This window comes from Lithobates pipiens, unplaced genomic scaffold (genome assembly GCF_037356315.1).
Source record: "Lithobates pipiens isolate NorthernLeopardFrog02 unplaced genomic scaffold, aLitPip1_a1.2 Scaffold_16, whole genome shotgun sequence".
NCBI classification, from domain to species: domain Eukaryota; kingdom Metazoa; phylum Chordata; class Amphibia; order Anura; family Ranidae; genus Lithobates; species Lithobates pipiens.
Genome location: NW_027507748.1, coordinates 97,269,242 through 97,294,414, shown reverse-complemented (window position 1 = coordinate 97,294,414; position 25,173 = coordinate 97,269,242). Strand labels below are relative to the sequence as shown.

General features: G+C 44.1%; 1 protein-coding gene across 32 annotated transcripts in view; it reads right to left on the bottom strand.

Annotated features, from left to right (window-relative positions):
- The window catches only part of LOC143981910 (uncharacterized), a 161,844-nt gene that overhangs the window by 113,392 nt on the left and 23,279 nt on the right, over positions 1–25,173 (bottom strand). For 28 of the 32 annotated variants that reach the window (XM_077480124.1, XM_077480139.1, XM_077480127.1 and 25 more), the window contains one exon: positions 17,793–17,860. The exons of the other annotated variants lie outside the window; for them this stretch is intronic. In XM_077480124.1, coding sequence (XP_077336250.1) covers positions 17,793–17,860 — 68 coding nt within the window. Of the gene's footprint in view, positions 1–17,792; positions 17,861–25,173 lie in introns of those variants that run through there. 32 annotated transcript variants of the gene reach the window in all.

The window sequence follows — 25,173 nt, the reverse complement described above, 5'->3', positions numbered from 1 at the left end:
TAGAAAATATCATTTTTTTTCAAAATTTGCGGTCTTTTTATGTTTATATCGCAAAAAAATAAAAATCGCAGAGGCAATCAAATACCATCAAAAGAAAGCTCTATTTGTGGGAAGAAAAGGACGCAAATTTTGTTTGGGTACAACATTGCATGACCGCGCAATTACCAGTTAAAGCAGCGCAGTGCCAAATTGTAAAAAGACCTCTGGTCATTGACCAGCAAAATGGTCCGGTCTGAAAGTGGTTAAAGGGACATTTATTTTTTTCAAATGAGATAATAATAAAAAAAAAATGTTTTATTGCATTTTAGTGTAAATATGAGATCTGAGGTCTTTTTGACCCCAGGTCTCATATTTAAGAGGTCCTGTTATACTTTTTTCTATTACAAGGGATGTTTACATTCCTTGTAATAGGAATAAAAGTGACACTTTTTTTTTTTTTTTAAAGGACAGTGTAAAAAAAAAATGAAATAAAAGGTGAAACAAATGAGAAAAAAAAAAAAAAAATTTAAATGCGCCCCGTCCGCCAAACTTCACGCGCCGAAGCAAACACATACGTGAGCAGTGCCCGCATATGAAAATGGTGTTCAGACCACACATGTGAGGTATTGCCGCGATTGGTAGAGCAAGAGAAATAATTCTAGCCCTAGACCTAGTGTTTGGGCATGACTGACCACTGTATCCAGGGAGGAGACACGCAACGAAAATGTTTCTCGTACGATTTGCTCCCGAAAATACAATACAAATACACTGCAACACATTACATCACGTCTGACTTTTTATTCTGTCGTACCAGAATTTAGAAACCTCTTCATTTTCGATATGCATGCAAACTATCTGTCGTCTGATATTTGGATTGTGTGTACGGTCCATAATTAGGAGCCTGTTTCTATTTAATGAGACGTATAGACGTATACACATCTTTCATTTGTATACCCCCACAATCATGATTCCTCTTGCTTTCATTTAAACTGTTTTAATAAGTATATGACATTTTATAATTTTGTGTATGCTGGTATGGCTTAGATGAATAACAATTGACACTTTATGAGAAATGCAGAAAATTCTTCAGAGTTAGAAAACGTGTATATATTGCAGCACAGTGTTAAATACCGAAATCGGCATTAGTTAAATTGATTCTTGAGTTTAGTTAATTATAAGATCAGCATCAGTAATTTTGAAATTGCCATCTTCTGGATGTCTAGCTAATTTATATGTGTGATCAAACAACCCTATAAATGCATTATCCTTATGCACAGTTCCAGATACATTGACAGTTAGTATGCCATGATTGTTAAGATGGCACTTTATTCCTCCAAGAGCATTATAGTTAAACTTTAGTCTTTCCTGTCTTATGAAACCTAATAAGATCCAGCTAAACATTTTAGCTCCTCCACCATGTATTTCATTTCTGTTATCTATAGTATAGATACAGTGGAACTTCACATTGTCATATAAAGCGCTGGCTGCCCAATCACGTATATTTGCATAATCAAGATGTGGGAGCGTTCCGATATAAAACCGATGACAGAACTCCTCTCCCCAATCTTCCCGCTTCTGATTGACCTGCAAACAGTGATAGCATTCAGTCAAAAAAAAACCTCTGGGCACCTTGTACATATGTGGTCTCTATTTGTGTCTTGCAGCACCTATTAATGCACTGCACCATTATATACTTTTAAGAGTAGAGAGCCACCATGCTTTACACTTTATATCATCTAAACATTTACCATTAATCTTCCTTCTAAACCATTAGGTAAAAATAAAGTCCAACTGAACCTGCAGTTTAAATCAGCTAAATACATTCCAGGTAAAGTCTTATGCCACATACACACAATCGGAATTCCGGACAGAAAAAGACCGATGAGAGCTTTTCATCGGAAAATGTGATCACGTGTATGCTCTATCGGAATTTAGCTGTCCGAATTTTCGCCAGCCAAAAATTTATAGCATGTTCTCAATTTTCCCGATGGAAAAACTTTCTATTGGTAATTCCGATCGTGTGTATGGAAAAACATCACGCATGCTCAGATTCAACTACGAGACAGAAGCTATTGGATACTGGCTATTGAACTTCCTTCCTTTTTCTAGTCCCGTTGTACGTCACCGCGTTATAAACAATCAGAATTTGGTGTGACCGTGTGTAGGCAAGACAGCTTGAGCCAAATTCCGTTGGAATTCCATCGAGAAAACCATCAGAGTTTTTTCCGAGGAGAATTCCGATGGTGTGTAGGTGGCATTACAGTTTGTTTTCTCTTTAATGCAGCCACAACCTGAGTAGAATGCCTACCTCTGGCAGGAGCTGCAGAGTGTGATCCTTGTTCTCTGTGTGGAAGCAGTGTTCTCACTGCCGAGATCTGACACCCCCCCACACTGAATCGGTCCTATAGATCTGTACATCAGTAAAGTTCATGCTCCCTATTCTTTGACAGCTCTGACTCAAAAGGGGACATTGTTGCCTTCTTCAAGCGCTTCCCATCCATGATATAGCCTAATGACAGCTACAGCGTGTACCTACGGGGCGGTGACGTCATAAGGGCCTCCGGAGACCCCGCCCCATGCCAATATAAGTAGTAGCACAACGCGTACCCGGCATTAGAGCAGGAGAGAGCGTAGAGACATCGGGAGAAGAGGGTTAGAAGACATCAGCAGAGAGGGCAGAAGAATCGGCAGAAGATGTCAGTGGAGGAGGCAGAAGAGCTGGAGAGGGGAGAAGTCAGAAGAAACCCCGAAGCTGCCTAATAAATTATAAAAACCTGTGAACTGCTTTTTTTTTTTTAGGTGAATGGGTAGGGGTACCCCATACTCATTCACATAGGTTGGGGGCTGGAATCTGGGGGGCCCCTTGTTAAAGGGGGCTTCCAGATTCCGATAAGCCCCCACCCGCAGACCCTGACAACCAACGGCCAGGGTTGTCGGGAAGAGGCCCTTGTCCTCATCAACATGGGGATAAGGTGCTTTGGGGTGGGGGGCGCGGGGCCCCCCTGCCTTAAAGCACCCACCCCCCATGTTGAGGGCATGCGACCTGGTACAGTTTAGGAGGGGGCCCTCACTTGTCCCCATCCCCTTTCTTGACCTGCTGGGCAGTGTGCTCGGATAAGGGTCTGGTATGGATTTTGGTGGGACCCCAATGCCATTTTTTTCTGGTGTGGGGGGTTCAGCTGAAAATCCATACCAGACTGAAAGGCCTGTTATGCTCTTGAAGGGGGAACCCATGCCGTTTTTTGTTTTTTTTAGTTTTCCTTCTTGGTTCCCCTTCAAGATCCTCAGAGCAAAAGTCGCTTGCCAAAGTTGGGTCAGTTAAGTCAGTGACCAGTTAAGACGGCTCTAATAAGGAAACATTGATTTTCACACATCATGCGACCTGAGCTACCAATGTTCCAAGATGTATTACTCAAATAATGGTCAGGTATGAATACACACACAGTCTACAACCAGTAAGGCAAAAAAGAGAAGTGTTGTCACATGATTAGCAGTCCAATTTGAGATGCTTCTGAAATCATTCAGAGTTCTCTGACCAGCAGTTTGTTGTACAGTTATAAACCAAAAGCAGTGCCAAATTGGGTGGAAGTGAGAAGGCAAATGGGAAAACAAAAATGTAAGGACCAGGCCCTATGCTGGAGTGTCCTTAGTTTTTCTGTGTTGCCTTTAGCAGCTAGGCTGTAGTTCACCTAAGCTTTGTTTACTGTTCCTGTGCGCTACAGGTTTTTTTTTCCCCAAACCTCAAGGTATTAATTGTATATAGTAAAAGTGACCAGGTGCGCATCTAAATTAACAACTAATATTCAGTTTGGTACCTAAAAAATTGGTTAAACATAAAAATCCAAACTTAAGTCCATCAAACATAACGTCCATAAAGTTAAAATCCATATAGACGATAAATCTACTGGTGACTGAATGTGCAGACGACAAACTATACAGTGGAGCCATAACTGAGATGTCTGTCTGCATGAGATGGCTGACAAAGTCTGCGGCCATGTTTGTTATACTATCCGCTGGGTTTTTATCATCCTAACTGTAAGTGCAATACTATCTTGTAATAAATCGTGATGTTTTAAATACTACACTATGAAGTGCCTACCTGTTCCTTTGCATGACAAACTTTTGAGGATCATTTTCCATATACGTATATCCGTATGTTGGGACCCCTAATGGAAAAATTGTTTGCTTAATAAGGCTGAACCCTCCCCGTGGATGACAACGTATCCTCTTTGATTTACACAGAGGTGTGCGGAAAACAAAGTGATTATAATCTCTAAAATTAGAGATCCACAGTCTCTGGTAAGAGGCGTGTAGGAAAGGATTTGTATGAGCGCCTTGCCACTGTATGTTTTGTCTTCTCTCCACGTTCAGTCACCAGGAGATTTATCGTTTATAAGGACTTTTACTTTCTGGAGGTTATGTTTCAGTTTGACGGACTTAAGTTTGAATTTTTATGTTTTTCCAATGTTTTAGGTACCAAACTGTGAATATTGTTTGTTAATTGAAGAAAGCACCTGATCACTTTTACTTTAACCATTTGAGTCCCTTGTTCATTTGTTACTAATGCATCTATTCAGATTAATTATTTTATTTCAAGATTTGAAAGTGGTGTTGGTCACTCATTTATTTAATCAAATTTTTTGGTCTATAAGCATAGGATCCCCCCTTTAGTTTTGATTGTTTATGCATGCTACTGGAGGAGGTTCCCATATTCAGTATGAGAAGAAATATTTATCCCCTCCAACCAATCACTGAAGAGTTTGTTTGGTGGAGTACCTTCCAAAGAGTTCTTTTCACCTCTGTGTTCCAGACTGAGGTGGGCTGTAATTGCCCCTTTGGAGGATCTGTACAGGGGGAACTGTGCATGAAGATGTTTGCCAAGAGGAAACATCTTAAACAGAATCTTTTGTGCTGTAGAAGGGTACAGGGAGAGCTGGATCGAAGCTTGCAGCTGCTATACTGGCAAGAACAAATCCCTGCTTTCACAATAAGGTACCTGTGGCTGCTCTGAAGGGTCAAGAACTTAAAAGCGTGCTGACCGCCTCACGCCGATATACGACGGCAGAAGGGCTCGTACAGGCAGAATCACGTACCTGTACGTTGCCCTTTAAAAGGTGGGCAGCGGGTGTGCAGCAAGCTCCGAGTCGGGTCGCGGTTCACGCGGACTCGATTGCCGTGGGGATACCCGCGATCGCTTCATGGGGAGGAAGAACGGGGAGATGCTAATGTAAACAAGCATCTCCCCGTTCTGCCTAGTGACATTGTCACTGATCTCTGACCTGACGTATCAGTGATGTGTCATACACAGCCGCGCCCCCCCCACAGTAAGAAACACGCCCCTAGGACACACTTAACCCCTACACTGCAACCTAGTGGTTAACCCCTTCACTGCTAGTGTCATTTACACAGGAATCAGTGCATTTGTATAGCTCTGATTGCTGTATAAATGACAATGGTCCCAAAAATGTGTCAAAAATGTCTGATGTGTCTGCCATAATGTCGCAGTCAGGATAAAAATCACTGATCGCCGCCATTTTGAAAAATAATTATTAATAAAAACTATCCCCTATTTTGTAAACGCTATAACTTTTACACAAACCAATCAATAATCGCTTATTGCATTTTTTTTACCAAAAATATGTAGAAGAATACATATTGGCCTAAACTCAGGAATTTTTTTTTTTAATATATTTTTGGGGTATATTTATTATAGCAAAAAGTAAAAAATAATGCGTGTTTTTCAAAATTGTTGCTCTTTTTTTGTTTATAGTGCAAAAAATAAAAAACGCAGGGGTGATCAAATACCACCAAAAGAAAGCTCTATTTGTGACAAAAAAAGAAAGTAAATTTTTTTTGGTAGCCACGTTGCACGACTGCGCAATTGTCAGTTAAAACGACACAGTGCCGAATCGCAAAAAGTGCTCTGATCAGGAAGGGGGTAAATTCTTCTAGGGCTGAAGTGGTAAAAGTGGTATTAAAACCTAAAGCAGACATTGATTACATTACAGCTTATCAATTCTAAAGCCGCGTACACACGGGCGGACTGTATGGCCAACTTAGTCCGTCAGACAATCCGACAGACAGTCCGTCCTACTTTCGAATGAACGGACTTGACCACACACGATGAACAAACAGCCTGAACAAACGATGAACAAAGCTTGCGCGATGACGTGTACGACGGGACTAGAAATAGGACGTCCAATACACAGCAATGCAACCTTCCACCGTGTAAATCCTTTCTGAGCATGCGCCATACTTAGTCCGTCCAACTAGCCTACTCACGAGCGGACTGTCCGCTAAAACCAAAGTTGGACGGACAATATTACGGAAATTCCGAAATACTTAGTCCGCCAGACTGCACGCTGAAAAAGTCCGTTCCTATTTTGTGTGATTCTATTACCTGTAAAAGGTGAGAAAGGATAGAAGTAGGACTTTTGTTGGGGGCATAATATGAAACTACTGTTATGGCAGTATCATGTAAATGTCCTGTTATGCCTTGTACACATGGTCGGACTTTCCTATGGAAATTGTGCGATCGGATCATGTTGTCAGAAAATCCGATTGTGTGTGGGCTCCATCTGATTTTTCCGTCTTAATTTCCGACACACAAAGTATGAGAGCTGGACCTAAAATTTTCTGACAACAAAATCCGATTGTTTCAATTCCGATCGTGTGTAGACAATTCTGACGGACAAAGTGCCATGCATGCTCAGAATAAATTACGAGATGAAAGCTTATAGTCCCGTTGTACATGTTTTTTATGTCACCTCGTTCTGTTCTTTGTGCGACCGTGTGTATGCAAGATAAGTTTGGGCCAAAATCTGTCGAAAAAAATCAGATGGATTTTCTTGTCGGATTGTCCGACCGTGTGTATGGGGCATTAGAATCAAGTAGCGCCCTTACGGGTCTTTTAATAGTGTCATTTACATTGTGGTGAAATGCAATGAGTACTCCTCTTGTTTGTTTAAAGCTGAGGCTGTATAAACCTGTAAATATATTTTACCGAAAAATTTAGAGGTGTATTGTGGTGTGAAGTGGGTTTCCCCAAGGCACAAGATTTGTGCTTTTCTAGTGGCAAAAGAACAAAAGGCTTTAGTTCGTTTTTGTGGGATGTTGAAGCCCTGAACATTCAGGGATAATATATTTAATGGAGCCATAGTGTTACTAACGCATACAATATGTTATCATGTATTCCAAAACATTGTGTGGATAGGTTTGCCTCCAGAGGGGGGCGGGGTAAGGAAGGATAGAAAAGGAAAGGGTAGAACAGTGATGGCGAACCTTGGCACCCCAGATGTTTTGGAACTACATTTCCCATGATGCTCATGCACTCTCCAGTGTAGTGGTGCATGATGGGAAATGTAGTTCCAAAACATCTGGGGTGCCAAGGTTCGCCATCACTGGGGTAGAAGATCTAATGATAGACCACACATTTTATTCATTTTGAATAGTAAATAAAACGTATATAATCTTATAACACATCCATTGGGCGGGGGGGCGACAAAATACTCCCCCCAAGGGTACATTGGCCACTGTCAGTGCGAAGCCTACTAGCAACCAGATTTCATACATATATTTGGAACTAGAATATGACTGCCCTAGCAGGAACTGGGAGTCCAATAATGGAAAAGAAACATGGCTACTAACAAGTGAGACAATTTGAACATTAAACCATTTATCTTGGATCTGAAACAAAGCAGTAGTTACAGTATTTTTTGGACCACAAGACGCACCCCCCCCCCAAAAAGAAAAATATGGGGGAAAATGTCCCTGCGTCATATGGTCCAAATAATGAATGGAACCCCCCCGTCTCCACTGTTTTACATACCGCCAGCACTTTGAATACTGGTAATTAACACTGACCAGGTGCCGTGCCAGCCCAGCCACCCACTTACAGGACCAGGTGCCAGCTCAGCCCCCCACTACAGGGACCAGGTGCCAGCTCAGCCACCCACTGCAGGGACCAAGTGCCAGCTCAGCCCCCCACTACAGGGACCAGGTGCCAGCTCAGCCACCCACTGCAGGGACCAAGTGCCAGCTCAGCCACCCACTGCAGGGACCAGGTGCAAGCTCAGCCACCCACTGCAGGGACCAAGTGCCAGCTCAGCCACCCACTGCAGGGACCAGGTGCCAGCTCAGCCACCCACTGCAGGGACCAGGTGCCAGCTCAGCCACCCACTGCAGGGACCAGGTGCCAGCTCAGCCACCCACTTCAGGGACCAGGTGCCAGCTCAGCCACCCACTTCATGGACCAGATTCCAGCTCAGTCACCCACTGCCGGGAAAAGTTAAAGCAGAAAGAATGATGAAGCAGAAAAGACTAGCATATAAAATTCCTTTTGAACTGGAGGTAGTAAAATATGCTAAGGAACATGGAAACAGAGCAGTGGAAAGACATTTTGGGCCACCTCCAACTGAACAAAAATTATGAGAGTGTGGAGGAAACAGGAGGATCAGCTGCAAAAAGCAAATAAAAGTAAGCACACTTTTCATGGGCATGCTGCAAAGTGGCCATGAAAGAATGGATCACACATCACCGGAATAATGGCTTCTCAGTCTCTACAAAAATTATAATATATGAAGCCAAATGCATTGCTGTAGAGAAATGCATTCAGGATTTTACTGTATCACCATCGTGATGCTACAGATTTATGAGGCGATGTGACCTTGTTGTGTGCACCAAAACTAGAATTGCGCAAAAAATGCCAAAAGAATATGAATCTAAGATTCTGTCTTTTCCTAAATTTGTGATTGATGCTAGAAAGAAAAATGGTTTTGAAATTGGCCAGATTGGAAATATGGATGAAGTCCCGCGAACGTTTGATGTGCCATCTAATAGGACTGTTGATCTGAAAGGTGACAAAACCATAACTTTGAAAACCTCAGGACATGAGACAAAAGAAGTGATTCCATGAGGAGTTGTGTTTACATGTTCATGACAAAGGATGGATGGATGAAAATGGAATGAGAGCATGGGTTGGAAAAAGTGTGCTCCAAACGTCCCAGAGGGCTTCTGAAAAAACCTGCCTTATTAGTGCTTGACCAGTTTAGGGGACATATTAGCGAAAATACAAAAAAAAATGCTTTAAAGAAGTGAAGATTCATCTAGCTGTCATTCCTTTGGATCTTACTAACCAGTTGCAACCTCTCAACGTTTCCATCAATAAACCATTTAAAGTCTTTATGCGAGAAGAGTGGAACAAATGGATGGCTGCTGATAATCATGATCTGACACCTACTGGACGAATGAAGAGGCCCACTATCACTCAAGTTTGTGAATGGATGAAAACATCACGGCACTCAGTGAAGGGGGAAATCGTTGCACAATCATTCAAAAAATGTGGCATTAGCAATGCCTTAGATGGAACTGAAGACTGTATTGTAAATGAAGATAGCGAAGAAAGTGATGTCAGTGATTGTGAGCATCCAAGCTTCATAAATTCTGACACTAGTGATCAGGAGTTCTTGAGAAATAGAAGAGTACTTGAACCTTAAAGTCTCTCCTCATTTGTTAATTACAGTGTTTATGGTCCTTAATGCCATTGTTGACTGCTGTTCACGTTACATGGTTGAAATCTTATTCTGTTATATTTTATTAAATATTTTGGTACACTATTTGGTTCAGAATATTTTTTTTCCTCGCTTTCCTCCTCTAAAACCTAGGTGCGTCTTATGGTCCGAAAAATACATTAAGAACTGTGAAGATAATTAATATAGATAGATATCTTTTAATATAGAAAAGATAAGAAAGAAAATAGAACTATTCAGTTGGCTTTTTGGACATGAGATAGATGGAAAATGGATCATAAAAGTATGGAGATAAGAAAATGGGAAAAACGCCACATTTTCATACTAACCTAACCAAATACATCTAAATATGGTAAAAATTAATATGAGGCCAAATGTAAAACAGATAGTAAGGGTTGGTGGACTTATCCAGCAATTAGAAAGAGAAATATAGTATATATTATTCTTCAGTCCATAGAATCATCCAGGACTTGGTTAGGTGCCTTTTGTGTGAGCTCTGGTGCTCATTTCTCCTTGGCAACGCAGAGGATTTATTTGGAGAAGATGACGTTGATGTAAGTCTTGTGGTTTCCTGATTCTGCTTTGGGTTCAGCAGGTGCATGTCTTGAAGAGTAGTTTGGAGGTTGTTTGCAGAATGTCATCTAAATTTGGAGCGTGTCTTGAAGAGTAGTTTGGAGGTTGTTTGCAGAACGATATGTAAATTTGATTACGTTGTAATACTTGCAATAGTGGTTTTAAAGCCCTTCTTTTATTAATTGTAATTTGGGACAAGTCTGCAAAAAGCAGATAGTTATGTCCTTGGAAGTTAAGAGTTTCTTTATTTCTTGCTGCAGATAGTAGTTCTTTTGTTCTGTAGAAATGAAATTTTTGAGTTTTTCCTTCAGATTTACCAAAACCATATAATATGAGGTCAAACCATAGGAGTTTCAATTTGTATGCAATCGGGCAGGCCCTTGCACTAAATGGTTTTGGTAAACCTGAAGGAAAAACTCAGCAGAAAAACTGGTAGTGTGTATGGGGCTTAAGGCTCTATGGACTCTGTCCTTTTCCAGGTGTTCAACCCGAAATGGCTGGTTGCAATTCCTGGAAAAATGCTGTTATTGTAGCTTGTAAATCAATTACAGTTCCAGGAATACTGCACAGATTAGAGTGTCTAGCACGGTTTTCGTAGTCTTCCAATCTCATTTGTAATGTTGCATTTTCTTCTTTAAGGTTGTCAATTTCATTATAGTAATTTTTAGTGTTAATTTATGTCGTCTACTCTGGTTTCAAGTGTAGATAAAAGTTGACCCAGCTCTCTTATTTCCTTGGTAAGGCTAGTAGTAATATGGTCAGGGGTGCTTTTTAAAGCATTCTTTATATTTGTTTCAGCATAACTGGTGAAGTAATTGCATCCTGAAATAAATCTTCCAAATACTCACAATCTATTTCAGGTTCATTTCATACAGTCTTTGAGGCGGTATATGCGAATGTACATCAGTGCAGCTTGGAGGTTCCAGAGGCAGATTGCTGTGGCGCCGTTTTAGCTGTGCTGTGAGGTGGCGTTGTTTTATTGATTTTTGGATCCATATTTTATCCCCAAAAGTTGGGAATGAATCCCCGAGTGCAGGAGTGCTATGGGTGCAGGTATATCTATTTTATTTGTGGGTGTTTGTCGAACATCCGTTGTTATTAGGCATTACCGTTCTCCCAGAGAGCAGAGCTTCAGGCAGGCATGTCTGCTCTGCACATGCGCCCAACTCCTGGGGATTCTCTCAGGATCTTTAAATTCGATTTTATGGGAGGGGTTGCAGGGCAAACAGCTTGGACAAAGTGGGACTCTGACCACTAGTCATGGGAATGGTGTAGTTTTATTTTTGCAGCTACTGATGGGCTCTTCCAGACAGCACAGTGGCTGTAGGGCAAGCCAGAAATTCAAATGCATACTGTGCAAGGTCTGGGCAGCTGGATGTTGTCAGCAGTCATGTGGATTGGGAGCTGCCTTATGAGTGCTGCCAGCAGCCAAGCCTAGCTGCTTTGATTTTTTTTTTAAAAAAGCTTGTTTCACAGATTAGATGATGAGCATAGAGGAACTGGCACTATCAGGAAATGTGGCAAAGACATGTTTACACAATATCGACGTGTGGCATTTGTGCATTTCCATGGATGATAGCCGTGGATAACTAAAGGCTATTCTTTCTTTCTCATACATCAGGGGACACCGAGACTCAGTAATTACTGATGGGTTATAGGGTATCACTAGGCGATTGGACACTGGCACACCCTAGACAGGAAGTTAAATCCCCCATATAACCCCTCCCCCTACTGGAGGTACCTCAGTTTTTTCATCAGTGTCTTAGGTGTTGGTCACAATAAAGATGGGCTGTGCTGAGCTCCGCTGGAATATCCTTACTGGGACCGGCTGTGCAACCGGATCTATTCAAAGTGTCTTTTCAAGACCAAATTGGATGGTACCCAGGCCTCGTGTCTGAAGAAACATGGTTTTACCTGTAATGCTTCTCTTTTTAGAGAGCTGGACCCTGGGACCCAGTATTTGTTTTTTTCAGCCATATTCCTGACAGGGTGCTTTACGGGCCCAGAACTGTGGATCCCCTATTCAAGGGGGCCCCAGTCTCTGATGGTTTTTTTTCCTAACGGAGCCCACCGTGAGAGGTGAAGATTGGGTCTGTTATTCAAACCCTGCAGCTGGATAAGGTAAGGGAGACTCCTCAAGAATTTTTTCTAATTCTAGTGTCTTTTCTCCTTTTTAAGTAAATGTATGCTATGCCTATAGTCGCCACCGGGGGCTGCCAAGAGCACATACCTTTCATGCCTGATCTGTCTGCTTGGTGTCCACACTCTATGCTCCTCCAGCCATTCTCCAGGAAGGATGAAGGTAAGGGTTTTTTTTTTCCTTCTGGGATTCTCCCTCCACGGATTAGGGGACAGACAGGCCTGGGCAGAGAGCGGTGACATACAGCACCACCATTACAGTGGCTTCATGTCCACCGGCCCTTCCCTCACCTCTGCCCCAGCCTCCCCTCCATGCTTGTCAGCAGGGTTAGAGCCTCTGCTCGTGTGGGAAACCCACGTTTTTTTAAAAAAACAAGCAGGGGGGCAGAAGTGGTTGGAGTAGGGGGGGCAGAACACTAGGCTACACAGGCTTTAAAGTGCACTCTTTTTCAGCACACAGCCTATGGAGGGACACAGAGCTGACAGGCGCATGTGAGTGTGGAGGACACAGGCATTCCCAGGCAGCATTTACTTAGGCACCAGACTGAGTCTTGGTAGCAGCGGCAGTTGCTGAACTACAGTGCTCAGCAGTCAGTGCATTTTTATGTGGTACCTCTACATTTTGTTGCTTTGCAGTATGGGTAGAAGAGGTACAAGTACCCCGAAGAAAAGGGGCTCAAAGGGGTCCCCTTCAGGCTCTGAGGACCCCCCTCTGCAGCACCTTCCCCCCCTGCAGGACCCATGGAGGCTGGCCAGGGAGAGCCGTCGGGGTTAGGGGCTGCAGCTGCTTCTGGCACTTCAGCCCCTATACTATACATTACACAGGAGGTTTTTTCCTCAACCATAAATGGTTTAGAGGAAAGATTAGTGGCCTTAATCACATCTTCACTCAGTGGAAGAAAATGCACTAGGCCCCTCTCTATCACCCAGGACCCTCAGAGTGAGGAACTCTTGGATAAAGGAGAGGAATCCCCCTCAGAGGATCAGGAGGAGACTGATGATTCTACTTCAAAGGAATCTAGTGGAGAAAGGCATTTCCTTTGTAAACAAAAGCCTGACTTGTCCTGTTGACAACGCTCAGATGCTTAGGTATCCAACTGATAAGAAAATGGAATTCCTATTAAAAAAACGCTTTCTCCTTGGCAGGTTCAGTAGCTCAACCTGCAGTGGCAGCAATTGGAGTCTGTCAATATTTGAGAGACCATTTTAAACAGGTGCTTAAAGCTTTACCTGAACAGCAAGCCCAGGGGTTAGCTAACCTACCAGTGGCTTTGTGTTTTGCTGTTGATGCTATCAGAGATTCTATCCTGCATCTCTCGCCTTACGCTTGGGTTGGTACACATGCGTAGAATCCTATGGCTGAAAAATTGGTCAGCCGAATCACCATGTAAGAAACTTCTGGCGGGATTTCCCTTCCGTGGTGCAAAATTGTTTGGAGAGGATTTGGACAATTATATCCAAAGGATCTCTAGAGGGAAAAGCACCCTTTTATCAGTCAAGAAAAGGAGTAAATGTCCCTCCTTTAAATGGGTGCTTTCTCCAGTGCCAGGGTCATCAGCCTCCAGGCAGTCACGACGGCCTCCTCCGTCAGGCTCAAAGGTTAAAACTCAGAGTCAACCTCGGGGACAAAAGAAGTCCTGGGGGAGAAGGTCTTCAAGACAAAACGCTAAGACCTCCTTATAAATGGGCGCCCCCGCTCACTCGAGGGGTGGGACTACTAAAGTTCTCAGGGCTCTGGCAGGAAGAATTTAGGGACAAATGGGCGGTCTCCACAATAACTCTAGGTTACAAACTAGAATTACGAGAATTCCCTTCTCCTCAGATCAAATGTACCCAGAGAAAAAGAAGTCTCTCCTTTTAGCGTTGGAGCAACTATTGTTGCAAAAAGTTATCATGGTACTTCCCATGCAAGAGCAGGGAATGGGGTTTTCTTCAAACCTTTTCACGGCAAAGCCAAACGGAGATGTCAGACCCATTCTAGATCTCGAAGATCTAAACCGATTTCTAAAGATACGGTCCTTTCGCATGGAATCGATCCGATCGGTAGTATCCATCCTGCAAGGAGGAGAACTTCTGGCATCAATAGACATCAAGGACGCGTACCTGCATGTACCTATTTTCTCTACTCATCAAAAATTCCTTTGTTTCGAAGTAGAAAAACGCCACTTTCAGTTTGTAGCTCTGCCTTTTGGGCTAGCTACTGCACCTCCGGTGTTTACAAAGATCTTGGCCCCTCCTCTGGCCATATTAAGGGCCCAAGGTATAACAATAATAGCATACCTAAATGACTTGCTCTTGTGTAGCCCGCCTGGACCAAAATTTGGTCACCACAATCAACTACCTGGAATGCTTAGGTTGGGTCCTCAACTTAGAGAAGTTTTCTTTAAAACCAGTAAGAAGTCTAGAGTATTTGAGTCTGGTCATAGATACAGCCCAGCAGAGGGTATTCCTACCCCAAGCAAAGATCAGTGCTATAAGAGAACTGATTCAGGTAGTCAGGGCAAACAAGGGTCCTTCTATTCGTCCTTGTATGAGGTTGTTGGCAGTTCCCTATGCTCAGTTTCATTCAAGGCTGCTGCAAAACAGTATCCTATCTGCCTGGAACAAGAAGGTTCAGGCGTTAGATTTTCCGATGCATCTGTCCCCTACAACGCGTCTGAGCCTCAGCTGGTGGTTGATACCCAAAAATCTGCGGAAAGGAAAATCCTTTTTACCAGTTACCTGGACAGTGGTAATGCCAGATGCCAGTCTTTCGGGTTGGGGGGCAGTCCTAGAACAGTCAACTGTCCAAGGGAGATGGCCCAAGACTGAGAGGGCCTTACCCATCAACATTCTGGAGATATGTGCGGCGTATCTAGCCCTAAAAGCCTGGACACTCAGGTTGCACAGTTGCCCTGTCAGGATCCAGTCCGACAATGCCACAGCAGTGGCTTATATCAATCACCAAGGGGGCACCAAGAGTTGTGATTTTAATCTGGGCAGAAAGACATGTGCCATGCATATTGGCAGTCTTCATTCTGGGGGTAGAGAACTGGCAGGCGAACTACTTGAGCCGCCAGCAGTTAGTCCCAGGGGAATGTTCTCTTCACCCTGACGTTTTCTTGGTCATATGCCAGAGATGGCATATGACCAAGGTAGGTGACTAAGGTAGGATGGACAGGTTTTCCATCCTACCTTACAAACGCTAAATATAAGGGTTTGGCTATTGAAACACACATTCTGAAGAATCGTGGGCTTTCGGGCCCTGTGATATCTACCTTGATTAATACAAGAAAGCCAGCTTCCAGAATGATTTATCACAGAGTCTGGAAAGCAAATGTCTCCTGGTGTGAATCCAGGGGTTGGCACCCCAGAAAACATGTCATAAGCAGAATCCTCGCATTTCTGCAAAGTGGGTTAGAGATGAAACTGGCCTTGAGTACCATCAAGGGCCAAGTCTCTGCCTTATCGGTTCTGTTTCAACATCCACTTGCTTCACATTCTTTGGTCCGAAGATTTATACAAGGGGTAACGCGCCTTAATCCTCCAGTTAGGGCGCCTCTGAACCCCTGGGATTTGAATTTGGTTCTGTCAGCTTTACAGAAGAAGCCTTTTGAACCGATACATCAAATTCCCTTAGTTCTGTTGACAAGGAAATTCATTTTTCTGGTGGCCATTTCTTCTGCCAAAAGAGTATCAGAATTAGCGGCCCTCTCTTGTTAAGAACCGTATCTGATAATGCACAAGGATAGAGTGGTGTTACGCCCTCATCCTAGTTTTCTACTGAAGGTGGTCTCAGGTTTTCATCTAAAACAAGATTTTGTTCTGCCTTCCTTTTTTCCAAATCCCTGCTCTGTGGAAGAGAAGTCACTACATTCTTTGGATGTAGTGAGAGCAGTCAAAGCCTATCTGGAAGCGACTGCGCAGGTTCGCAAAATTGATGTTTTGTTCGTATTGCCAGAGGGTCCTAAGGGAGGACAGGCAATGTCGAAATCTACCATTGCTAAATGGATTCGACAAGTAATTGTTCAAGCTTATGGTTTTAAGCAAAAGATTTCGCCTTTTTCAAATCAAGACGCACTCCACCAGGGCTATTAGTGCTTCATGGGCAGTGCATCACCAGGCCTCCATGGCTCAAATCTGCAAGGCCGAAACCTGGTCATCATTTCATACATTCACCAGGTGGATGTGAGAAGGCATGAGGATATCGTCTTTGGGCGTAGTGTGCTGCAGGCAGCGGTACAGGGTCCTCAGGTCTGATTACACCCTATATTGTGTGGTTCCCCTCCCCTTAGATAGCATTGCTCTGGGAGATCCCATCAGTAATTACTGAGTCTCTGTGCCCCGTGATGTACGAGAAAGAAAATAGGATTTTTATAACAGCTTACCTGTAAAATCCTTTTCTTTTGAGGTACATCACGGGACACAGAGGTCCCTCCCCTCTTCTAATACACTTATATTGCTTTGCTACAAAACTGAGGTACCTCCAGTAGGGGGAGGGGTTATATGGGGGATTGAACTTCCTGTCTAGGGTGTGCCAGTGTCCAATCACCTATTGATATCCTATAATCCATCAGTAATTACTGAGTCTCTGTGTCCCGTGATGTACCTCAAAAGAAAAGGATTTTAAAGGTAAGCTGTTATAAAAATAATATTTTTTTTTTAGTTTTGGACAGAGTGGAGATGGATTGGAACACCTGTTCTACTATTAACTCTGCCCCCATTAGAAAGATTCACACTCTCTATTTATCCTCTTTACCCTTATCATCAAAAGTGAAATTAAAAGATTTTGGGTTGATTCCAGAACAGTAATAGAGGGGAAGTGATCCAATGGGACACTAGTTCTTGTGGCCTGGGGAGCCCAATTGATTCCCTTAATTTGTGGGGATTTTCTTAATTTTCCTATTTTGGTTATGGGACAGGAAGTGAAGGGAAATCTCCCCAATGGGTCAAAAATAACCCTTACAGAGGCTATAACCCTCCCTCTATCGAAAACGAAAAAAAGGTTTGTCTATAGTTCTACTTGAACAGAGTTTGAGTTTTTCCCATGTTGCCCTCAAAGTGGTGTTAAAAGAACCCTCTCCCCACTGTACTCTGTGTTCTAAACATAGCGTGTATGCTTTGTTTGGTGTCTCCCCAGTGTCAAGGTGCTTGTGCCATTTTTGACAATAGTTTGCCTATTTGCCTTGAAAATATATTATCAAGATTCCCCCCCCCCCCCCCCCCCCCGATAAACTTTAATGGGGTTTACTGCTGTTTGGGTTTTTCCAATTTTAAAGTGGGATTCAATGAACCCCTTATGAATCAAACACACTTCCAGGATGCTTGTCCCTTCTGGGCGATGGGGTTCCACTCACCAGCCATGTGACTACTGTGTCCTTTGTAGTCATTGTGTAGTAGGGGTAACAAACTTGTGAGTGACAAACCTGGAATTCTGTTAAATGATGCCAGGTAACTTTTTTAAGACAGTCACTTTAATCTTTTAGTTATAGCATTCCCAGTATTCCCTGAAAACCATTGGGAGATGTGTTTTTTGGAGCAACAGCTCAAATAAATCCAAAATCCAGGTAGAATGTATGGGTTGCTTTAACTCACCTGAATGTGTGTGCCTTCTTCATTTATTTTCTGTATTGTGTTTTCATATTCATTTTCCAAACCATCACCTAGAAGTTAAATAAAACAAAATAAGGCTCCTGACTGTAATGTACAGTACATTAAAAGGGAAGGCCGGTGCAAAAATGTTTATCTTGTGTTAGGCTTTATGTGAGACATGCATTTTTTGTAAGACAATGTACCATAATGCATGGCAGTGCATTACTTTGGGCTAAAAAAGGTTAGTTAATTTGGGTGCTACTGAGAATAAATGACAACACGACCCATAAAAGAGGAGTTTCAGGCTTCTTCAGAAGAAAATACTGTAGCTCACTTTTAATATGAGGACACTTACTTGTCCAGGGATCCCGCAATGTCCTCACCCAAGCCAATTCTTCAATTGGCTTCAGGTGCAAGCAACAGCATTTCTAGTAGGGGAAACAGGAAGTGAAGCCTTGCGGCTTCACAGCCTGTTCCCTACTGCTCATGTGCAACCTTGTAAATGGTTCCATACTCTTCTGGTACCTGTGATATATCCCAGAGGACTACGGGGGAAGCGGGGGGCCCAACTTCAGGCTTAATTCGCCATGCCAAAAACCAGGTACCCACTACCTCCTCCCAATAATTGCCAAAAGTGGCAGTGGAGGGTGCAAACAAGTGGAGCTAAGGCCCTTTGTGTGGCACCCCGCTTTAAAATTCATATAGTACATTGGCATAAAGTAATGAATGGACGTGCCATTGGCTTCTGTTGGCGCTGTGTGTCAGAGAGCGCAGCAGGGGAGGAGAAGAACTGCTGAGGCTCAAGCGGTGGGGGAGAGTGATGTCACAGGCCGGAGGCTGTCACCGGGATCGCGCCATACACAGGGCGCATTTCGCTGATCCGGGGAGCCGCTCTGAGGGGAAGCTCTCTTCCTCTGAAGATAACACACAGCCCGACAGCGTGGAGAGGCGTCCTGGCTCTGGATCTGCGGAGAGGGGGCAGCCTGGTGAGTGTCCTTCTATGTCATGTGCAGTCTTCAGTATCAGTGCAGGGAACAGGATATCAGTATCTGCTGGGTAGCTCTCAGGGTTTGGTGTCAGCCGGGGGGACACCGGGGTGCTTAGGGTCAGAGGTTGGTTTAAGGGGGGTTCCCCAGCAGGCAGTATCGGTGGCGGCTGCTGTGGGTGGGGGTGTGACTGGCTTCCTTCAAGCTTTTTTGGCCGGGTTCAGCGATGCGCTGGCCCGGTGTGAGGTGGGTACGGGACCCGAGGGGGTGTTACCTATGGACGCTCCACGGGAGATGGGGGCTGCGATGTTAGGCACAGTGCCTGCTGCAGGTCAGGGGGCGGGTGTGTCCCCGCCTCCCCCGGCGGGGGTAGAACAGACGGTGGTTGGTAGTGGGGTTCACAGGGGTGCAGGGCAGGCCACGGACAAAGCGCAGGAGCCGGCTACGAAGGGGTCGAGCGCCGTGGATGGCATGCGTTTGGCGGATGCGGGCAAATGGGAAGTGCATGTATGCTTCGAGGGTCCACATTTTTCGCTCTTTTGGTGTGACGGTTGCCCCCGGAAAAGGTGGAGGACTTGCAGGCCTCTGTAGCAGCGGCTCTTGGTGGTCACAAGATTCAACTGCGCACCCTTCAGTCTTTATTGGGCAAACTGAATTTTGCCTGCCGCATTATGCCTATGGGCAGGGTCTTTTGTAGGCGTCTGGCAGCGGCCACATGCGGGATTCGGGCGCCGCATCATTTTGTGCGGCTGTCTAAGGATCATAAGGCCGACCTGCGGGTTTGGCTGTTGTTTCTGGAACAGTTTACTGGGAGGTCAGTGTGGATGGAGAGAATGGTCTCGGCTTGCGATTTAGAGCTTTTCACGGACGCTGCAGGGGCGGTGGGCTACGGGGCCATTATGGGTCGGCAGTGGAGTGCCGGTAGTTGGCCTGATTCGTGGAGGGAGGCGGAGTTGTTGGGTAACCTGGTTCAGTCGGTCAACAAAGTATCGGCTTCGTCTCCTCCGGTTGTCCGGTTGCTTAGGCATTTGGTGTTACAGTGTTTGTGTTATAATTGTTATGTTTGTGTTGTGCATGTGTCGGGTGTCAATAATAATGTGGCTGATGCATTGTCTCGTCAACAGTGGGACAGATTTCGGGTGTTGGCACTGGAAGCGGAGCGGCACAGAATTTCTTGCCCGGCGTTCTTGTGGGAGATCGTTTTCGCATAGTAGCGGGTTTGCTGCGGAATTCGGTATGCACAGCTACTTTATCTGCATATGAGATGGTATGGTCTGAATGGCGTGCTATGGAATCGGAAAAGGTTGGGTGTTCTTTGGATGAAGAGCGTTTGGTTTTGTTATTGGATTTCATTGGGAAAAATGTGGAAGAGGGGGTTTCTTTGGCCAAACTGGGGAGGAAAATGGCAGGTTTGGGCTTTTTATTTCAGGTGTCGAGGACGTTACCAAACGAGCGTTGGTGAGGAAGGTCTTACGGGGCTACCGTAAGGGTAAGGTGGTTCGGGACTGGCGCCGCCCTGTGTCCTTTCAGTTGCTGGGCACTATTGCGGCCGTCCTGGAAGGGGTTTGCTCTTCAGTCTACGAGGCCACTCTTTTTAGGACGGCATTTGTTTTGGCATTTTTCGGGGCGTTTCGCATCAGTGAATTGGTGTGCGCGTCCAAACGGGGGGGTGGTGGCATGGATTTGGCAGATGTGCGTAGTAGGGGTGAGGTCCTCTCCATGTGTTCCAAGACGGATCAGGCTGGGAAAGGTAAGTGGGTGGTGTTGGCTTCAGAGTTAGGGGGTCGGCGCCGGGGCCGTTGTTGGTTCATCAAGATGGGTCGGCGTTGTCTCGATTCTAGTTTGGGGCCGTGTTTCATAAGTGCTTGCGAGCTGCTGGTGTGGAGGTGAGGGACTACTCTTCCCATACATTCCGGATTGGTGCGGCCACTGAGGTGATTTGCTGGGGTGTGGAGGAGGAGCTGGTGAAATGCATAGGGAGATGGGAGTCGCATCGTTTTCGGTCATATGTGAGGCCTCATTTGTTGTAAAGAGGGTGATCCTTGGTTTGAGTCTGATTGCTCTGGGTGGGTTAGCAGTAGGTTTGTTCATGTGTTGTATGTGTTTCGTTTCTCGTGTTGGTGTTTTGTTGGTTTGTTCATGTCAGGGCCTTTCGGGGTTCTGGACTGTCATTTTCTTTTGCAGATGCAGAATGTTTGGTGTGGATCCTGGGCCACTCTTACGTGTTCTGGGGAGCAAAGAGGGCGTAAGTTAGGCCGGACGAGCGCCAGTTGGGTTTCCCAAGGGACCAGGTGAAGGTTTGCTGGATCGGGGTTCCTGGGATGCTCTGGTCACGGGTGCTCCCTGAGGTTCATCATTATGCCAGGTTAGATAGGCCCCCCGATGTCCTGGTGCTGCATGTGGGGGGTAATGACCTTCGGCTGCGAGCATCAAGGGAGTTATGCAGGGACATAAAATTTGACTTGCTGTGTTTGCGGACCATGTTCCCCGACACGGTCGCGGTGTGGTCTGACATGGTAGCCAGAGCGACCTGGAGGCTAGCGGTGTCGTTGGAACGAGTGAACAGGGCCGGCATAAAGGTTAACAAAGCGGTGGCAAAATTCTTTGTTCGCAATGGGGGTCTGGCTGTTAGGCACCGGGATTTGGAGAAGGAGCCTTGGCTGTTTTTGCGGGGGAGTGGGGTACACTTGAATGTGATTGGTATCGACATGTGGTTTTTGGGATTACAGGAGGGGATTCAGAGGGCCATAGCAGTGTGGTGGGCCTGCCAGGTGTAAGGTGGCAGGCCGGCCAGGCGAAAGGTGTCACGCCAGCCGGCTTTGGCGGTGATCGTAGGGTTTTTGAAGGCGGGGATGGTAAAATGTATTTGGAGAACAATGGGCTGGGCCCATCACAGAAACAAGTGGACCTGCCCTAAGGAGGGCAGAAGTAAGAGGTGGCTGTACTGGCTGGATGATTTTGCCAAATCAATGTCCCTGTGCTGGCGTAAGTCATGGCTAGGGGCCGGGTAAGAGGCAAGGTGGTGCCGGATACAGGGAGTAATGTCAATGGTGCCTTCAAAAACCCTCGGCAGTGTATGTTACCTGATAATTAGTGATGTTTAATGATTTAAAATGTTTTATGTTATGTTTTTGGTTAATAAAAGGCTGCTATGGCCATTTAAAACCCAAGGACAAGGTGTCTGGTAGTATTATTTCAGATGGGTTATGGGTAACGGGTATTTGGTTTAGCCTGAAGCTTGGACAATACCCCATACATGATTATTACATAGTAATGTCTGCTATTCTGTAAAGTTACATGTATTAAACATTTAGGTTAGCTATTTGTTGTATGTTGTATTTTTTATTTTTTATTTTTTGATTTAGGTGACTATAAAACCGTAATTATTTATGATCATTCTTTAATCATACTACACTTTTATGCAGACCTTGTACTTAGCATAATGGCTTAGTGGTCTACTCAGATTTTTTCAGCGCACAAACAAATTAAATTAAACAAACAAAGATATGTAATCTGCCCGTTAACTAGTGTGTGGTGTTTGGAATTTCACAGCATAATAGTATTGAATACTTGCATATCATTGCATGCATTTGAAGAGTTAATATAATACAATCAGCCAAATTAAAGTGCATTGGCTAATTGGCATTCATCTATTTTCAGCATATGCTGCTTTGGCTAATTGGCTAATAGTAATTTGCTTTTTTTTTTTCACCAATTCAATCTTTTAGTATCTCTCTGTGGGATTTGAACCCATGAGTCCTTCAAAGCCTGAGTTTCTCAAGTTAGAAGTTCTGACCACTAGCCTATTGGACGTAGCACAATCATACATAAAAATGACATTTACCAGTGTTTGAGGTTTCTCCTCCCCGAGCTGTCTCTCCTGCCACCGCCGTATTCTTCCGCTGATGTGTTCTTCCAAGCAGTCGGTTACCCACTAATAAAAAAAAAAGCCGCTCTTCTTCTGTGGCCATCCAATATTGTCACCTGGAGAGTCCGCTCCATGGCTGTGTAAGAGATGCCACACAGCAGGTGACAACACAGCGGAGGAAGACTGTCGCACAAGAAGAGCAGCTTTTTTTTTTATTAGTAGCTGTGCAGAAGAACACAGCAGATGGGGAAGACGGCAGTGGCAGGAGAGACGGCTCTGGGAGAATACAGCTCGGGGAGAAGAGGGAGAGAAAGCATCTGGAGCTATTTTACAATAAAGGACTTGTCAAAAACCGACTATTGATTTTTTTTACATTTCACTGCTTTTTTTGGTGAACGGGTAGGGGTACAATGTACCCCATACCTATTCACATAGGGGGGCAGAATCTGGAAGGCCCCTTGTTAAATTCTGATAAACCACCTGTCTGCAGACCGACAACCACTGACCAGGGTTGTTGGGAAGAGGCCCGTGTCTCCATCAACATAGGGACAAGGTGCGTTGGGGCATGTGGCCTGGTACGGTTCAGAAGGGGAGTGTGCTCGCTTGTCGTCCCCCCCATCCTGACCTCAAGGCTGCATGCTCAGATAAGGGTCTGGTATGGATTTTAGGGGGCCCCACATCAATTTTATTTTACATGTTGGTGTGGGGTTCCCCTTAATGTCCATACCAGACCCGAAGGGCCTGGTATGTATTGGGGGGGGGACCCTACAACATTTTTTTCCTTGAAATTTGGAATTTCATAATATAATATTATTGAATAATTATATACCATTGCATGCATTTGAATAGTTAAAATATGGAATAAACCATACTGATGTGCATTGGCTAACTATGCTGCTGAGTACAATGCACACTTTCAGGAGGTGATGCTGTCAGTGGGATTTTAACTCATGGATTGAACTTTAGAGGGCAGCAGGGCATACCGCTATGCTACAGAGCTTAGCACATACCTAAAGAGAAAATATATTTACTAATGTTTGATTCTATACAATAATGTTTTGCATTTCAGGCATTAATATTATAGTAACAACCATGCTCATGCTGATGGGGCATTGGCTAATAGGCATTCGCCTCTTTTCAGCATATGCTGCTGAGTCTAATGAAAGCTTTCAGGTGGTGATACCATCTGTGATTTTCAGCCATTTGAGCACAATTATATTGAGAACATACGTTTACTAGTGTTTGATGGTGGGACTACTTTATATTTTAGGTATAATAGTACTCAGCACAGTGACTTAGGCCCCTCTCACACTTGTGCGACCTGAAAGTTGCGAGATTTTGATGCAACTTTAAGCAATGCCTGTGTAAACAATTCCAGGGAATGCCTGTGTAAACCTGAGGTCTATGGACCTCAACTCAAAGTCTGACAAAAGTAGTACAGGGACTGCGTTGAAGTTGGTGTGACTTGAAGTTGCACAGACATGAATGGTTCACATTGAAAATCATGAGTCTTAACTTGTCATGCGACTGATGTCCAAAGTCGCACAAGTGTGACTCAGCCCGACTTAATTTCTAAATGGCTTTGTTTTTAAATTTCCAAAGCCAATCTAAAGGAATATTATTGGTAAAAAAAAAGCACTTGGAGGTTTAACTAATATATATATTTTAATAATTCTTTAAGAAGGTGTTTTAGGAGGTGTGTCCTATGCCTACCTACTTTTGCTAAAAGTTGTCCCTTATACCCATCTCAAAAAGTTGGGAGGTAAGAAATCACCCCCTGAAGTCACCCAAAGTAGTGTAAGGAACTACATTTGGGAATCGTTGTGGCATCGCACCAATTCGCACAGTTCCATTGCCGTCAATGGGTGGTGATTTCGCCTGCATTTTGACATGTCAATTCAGAGCTATGTGAACATGGGTTAAGTTGCATAGATATTAGAGCTGCACGATTCTGGCCAAAATGAGAATCACAATTTTTTTTGCTTAGAATAAAAAGATCACGATTCTCGCAACGTAAAATCTTTTACATTATCCCCAAAAAATTGGGCTAACTTTACTGTTTTTTTTTGCTTTTTTTAATTCATTAAATAATTTTTTTCCCAAAAAATTGCATTTGAAAGACCGCTGCGCAAATACAGTGTGACATAAAATATTGCAGCAACCACATTTTATTCTCTAGGGTCTCTACTAAAAAAAAAAAAAAAAAAAAAAAAAAAAATATATATATATAATGTTTGGGGTTCTAAGTAATTTTCTAGCAAAAAAAATGATACATGATACCTTAACTTGAAACCAACAAATGTCAGAAAAAGGTTTAGTGTTTAAGTGGTTAAACTTTCCTCACTTACATAGAAGTGTAATGCCGCGTACACACGATCAAATTGTACGCTGGACAATTCGATCGCGTGTGGGCTCCAGCGGACTTTTTCATCGTAAAGTCCGGCGGCCTTAGAAAGTCGTTTTTGACTCATTGGCCTTTAGCGGACAATCCGTTCGTCCGTGTGCTAGTCCGGTGGACTAAGAATTACGC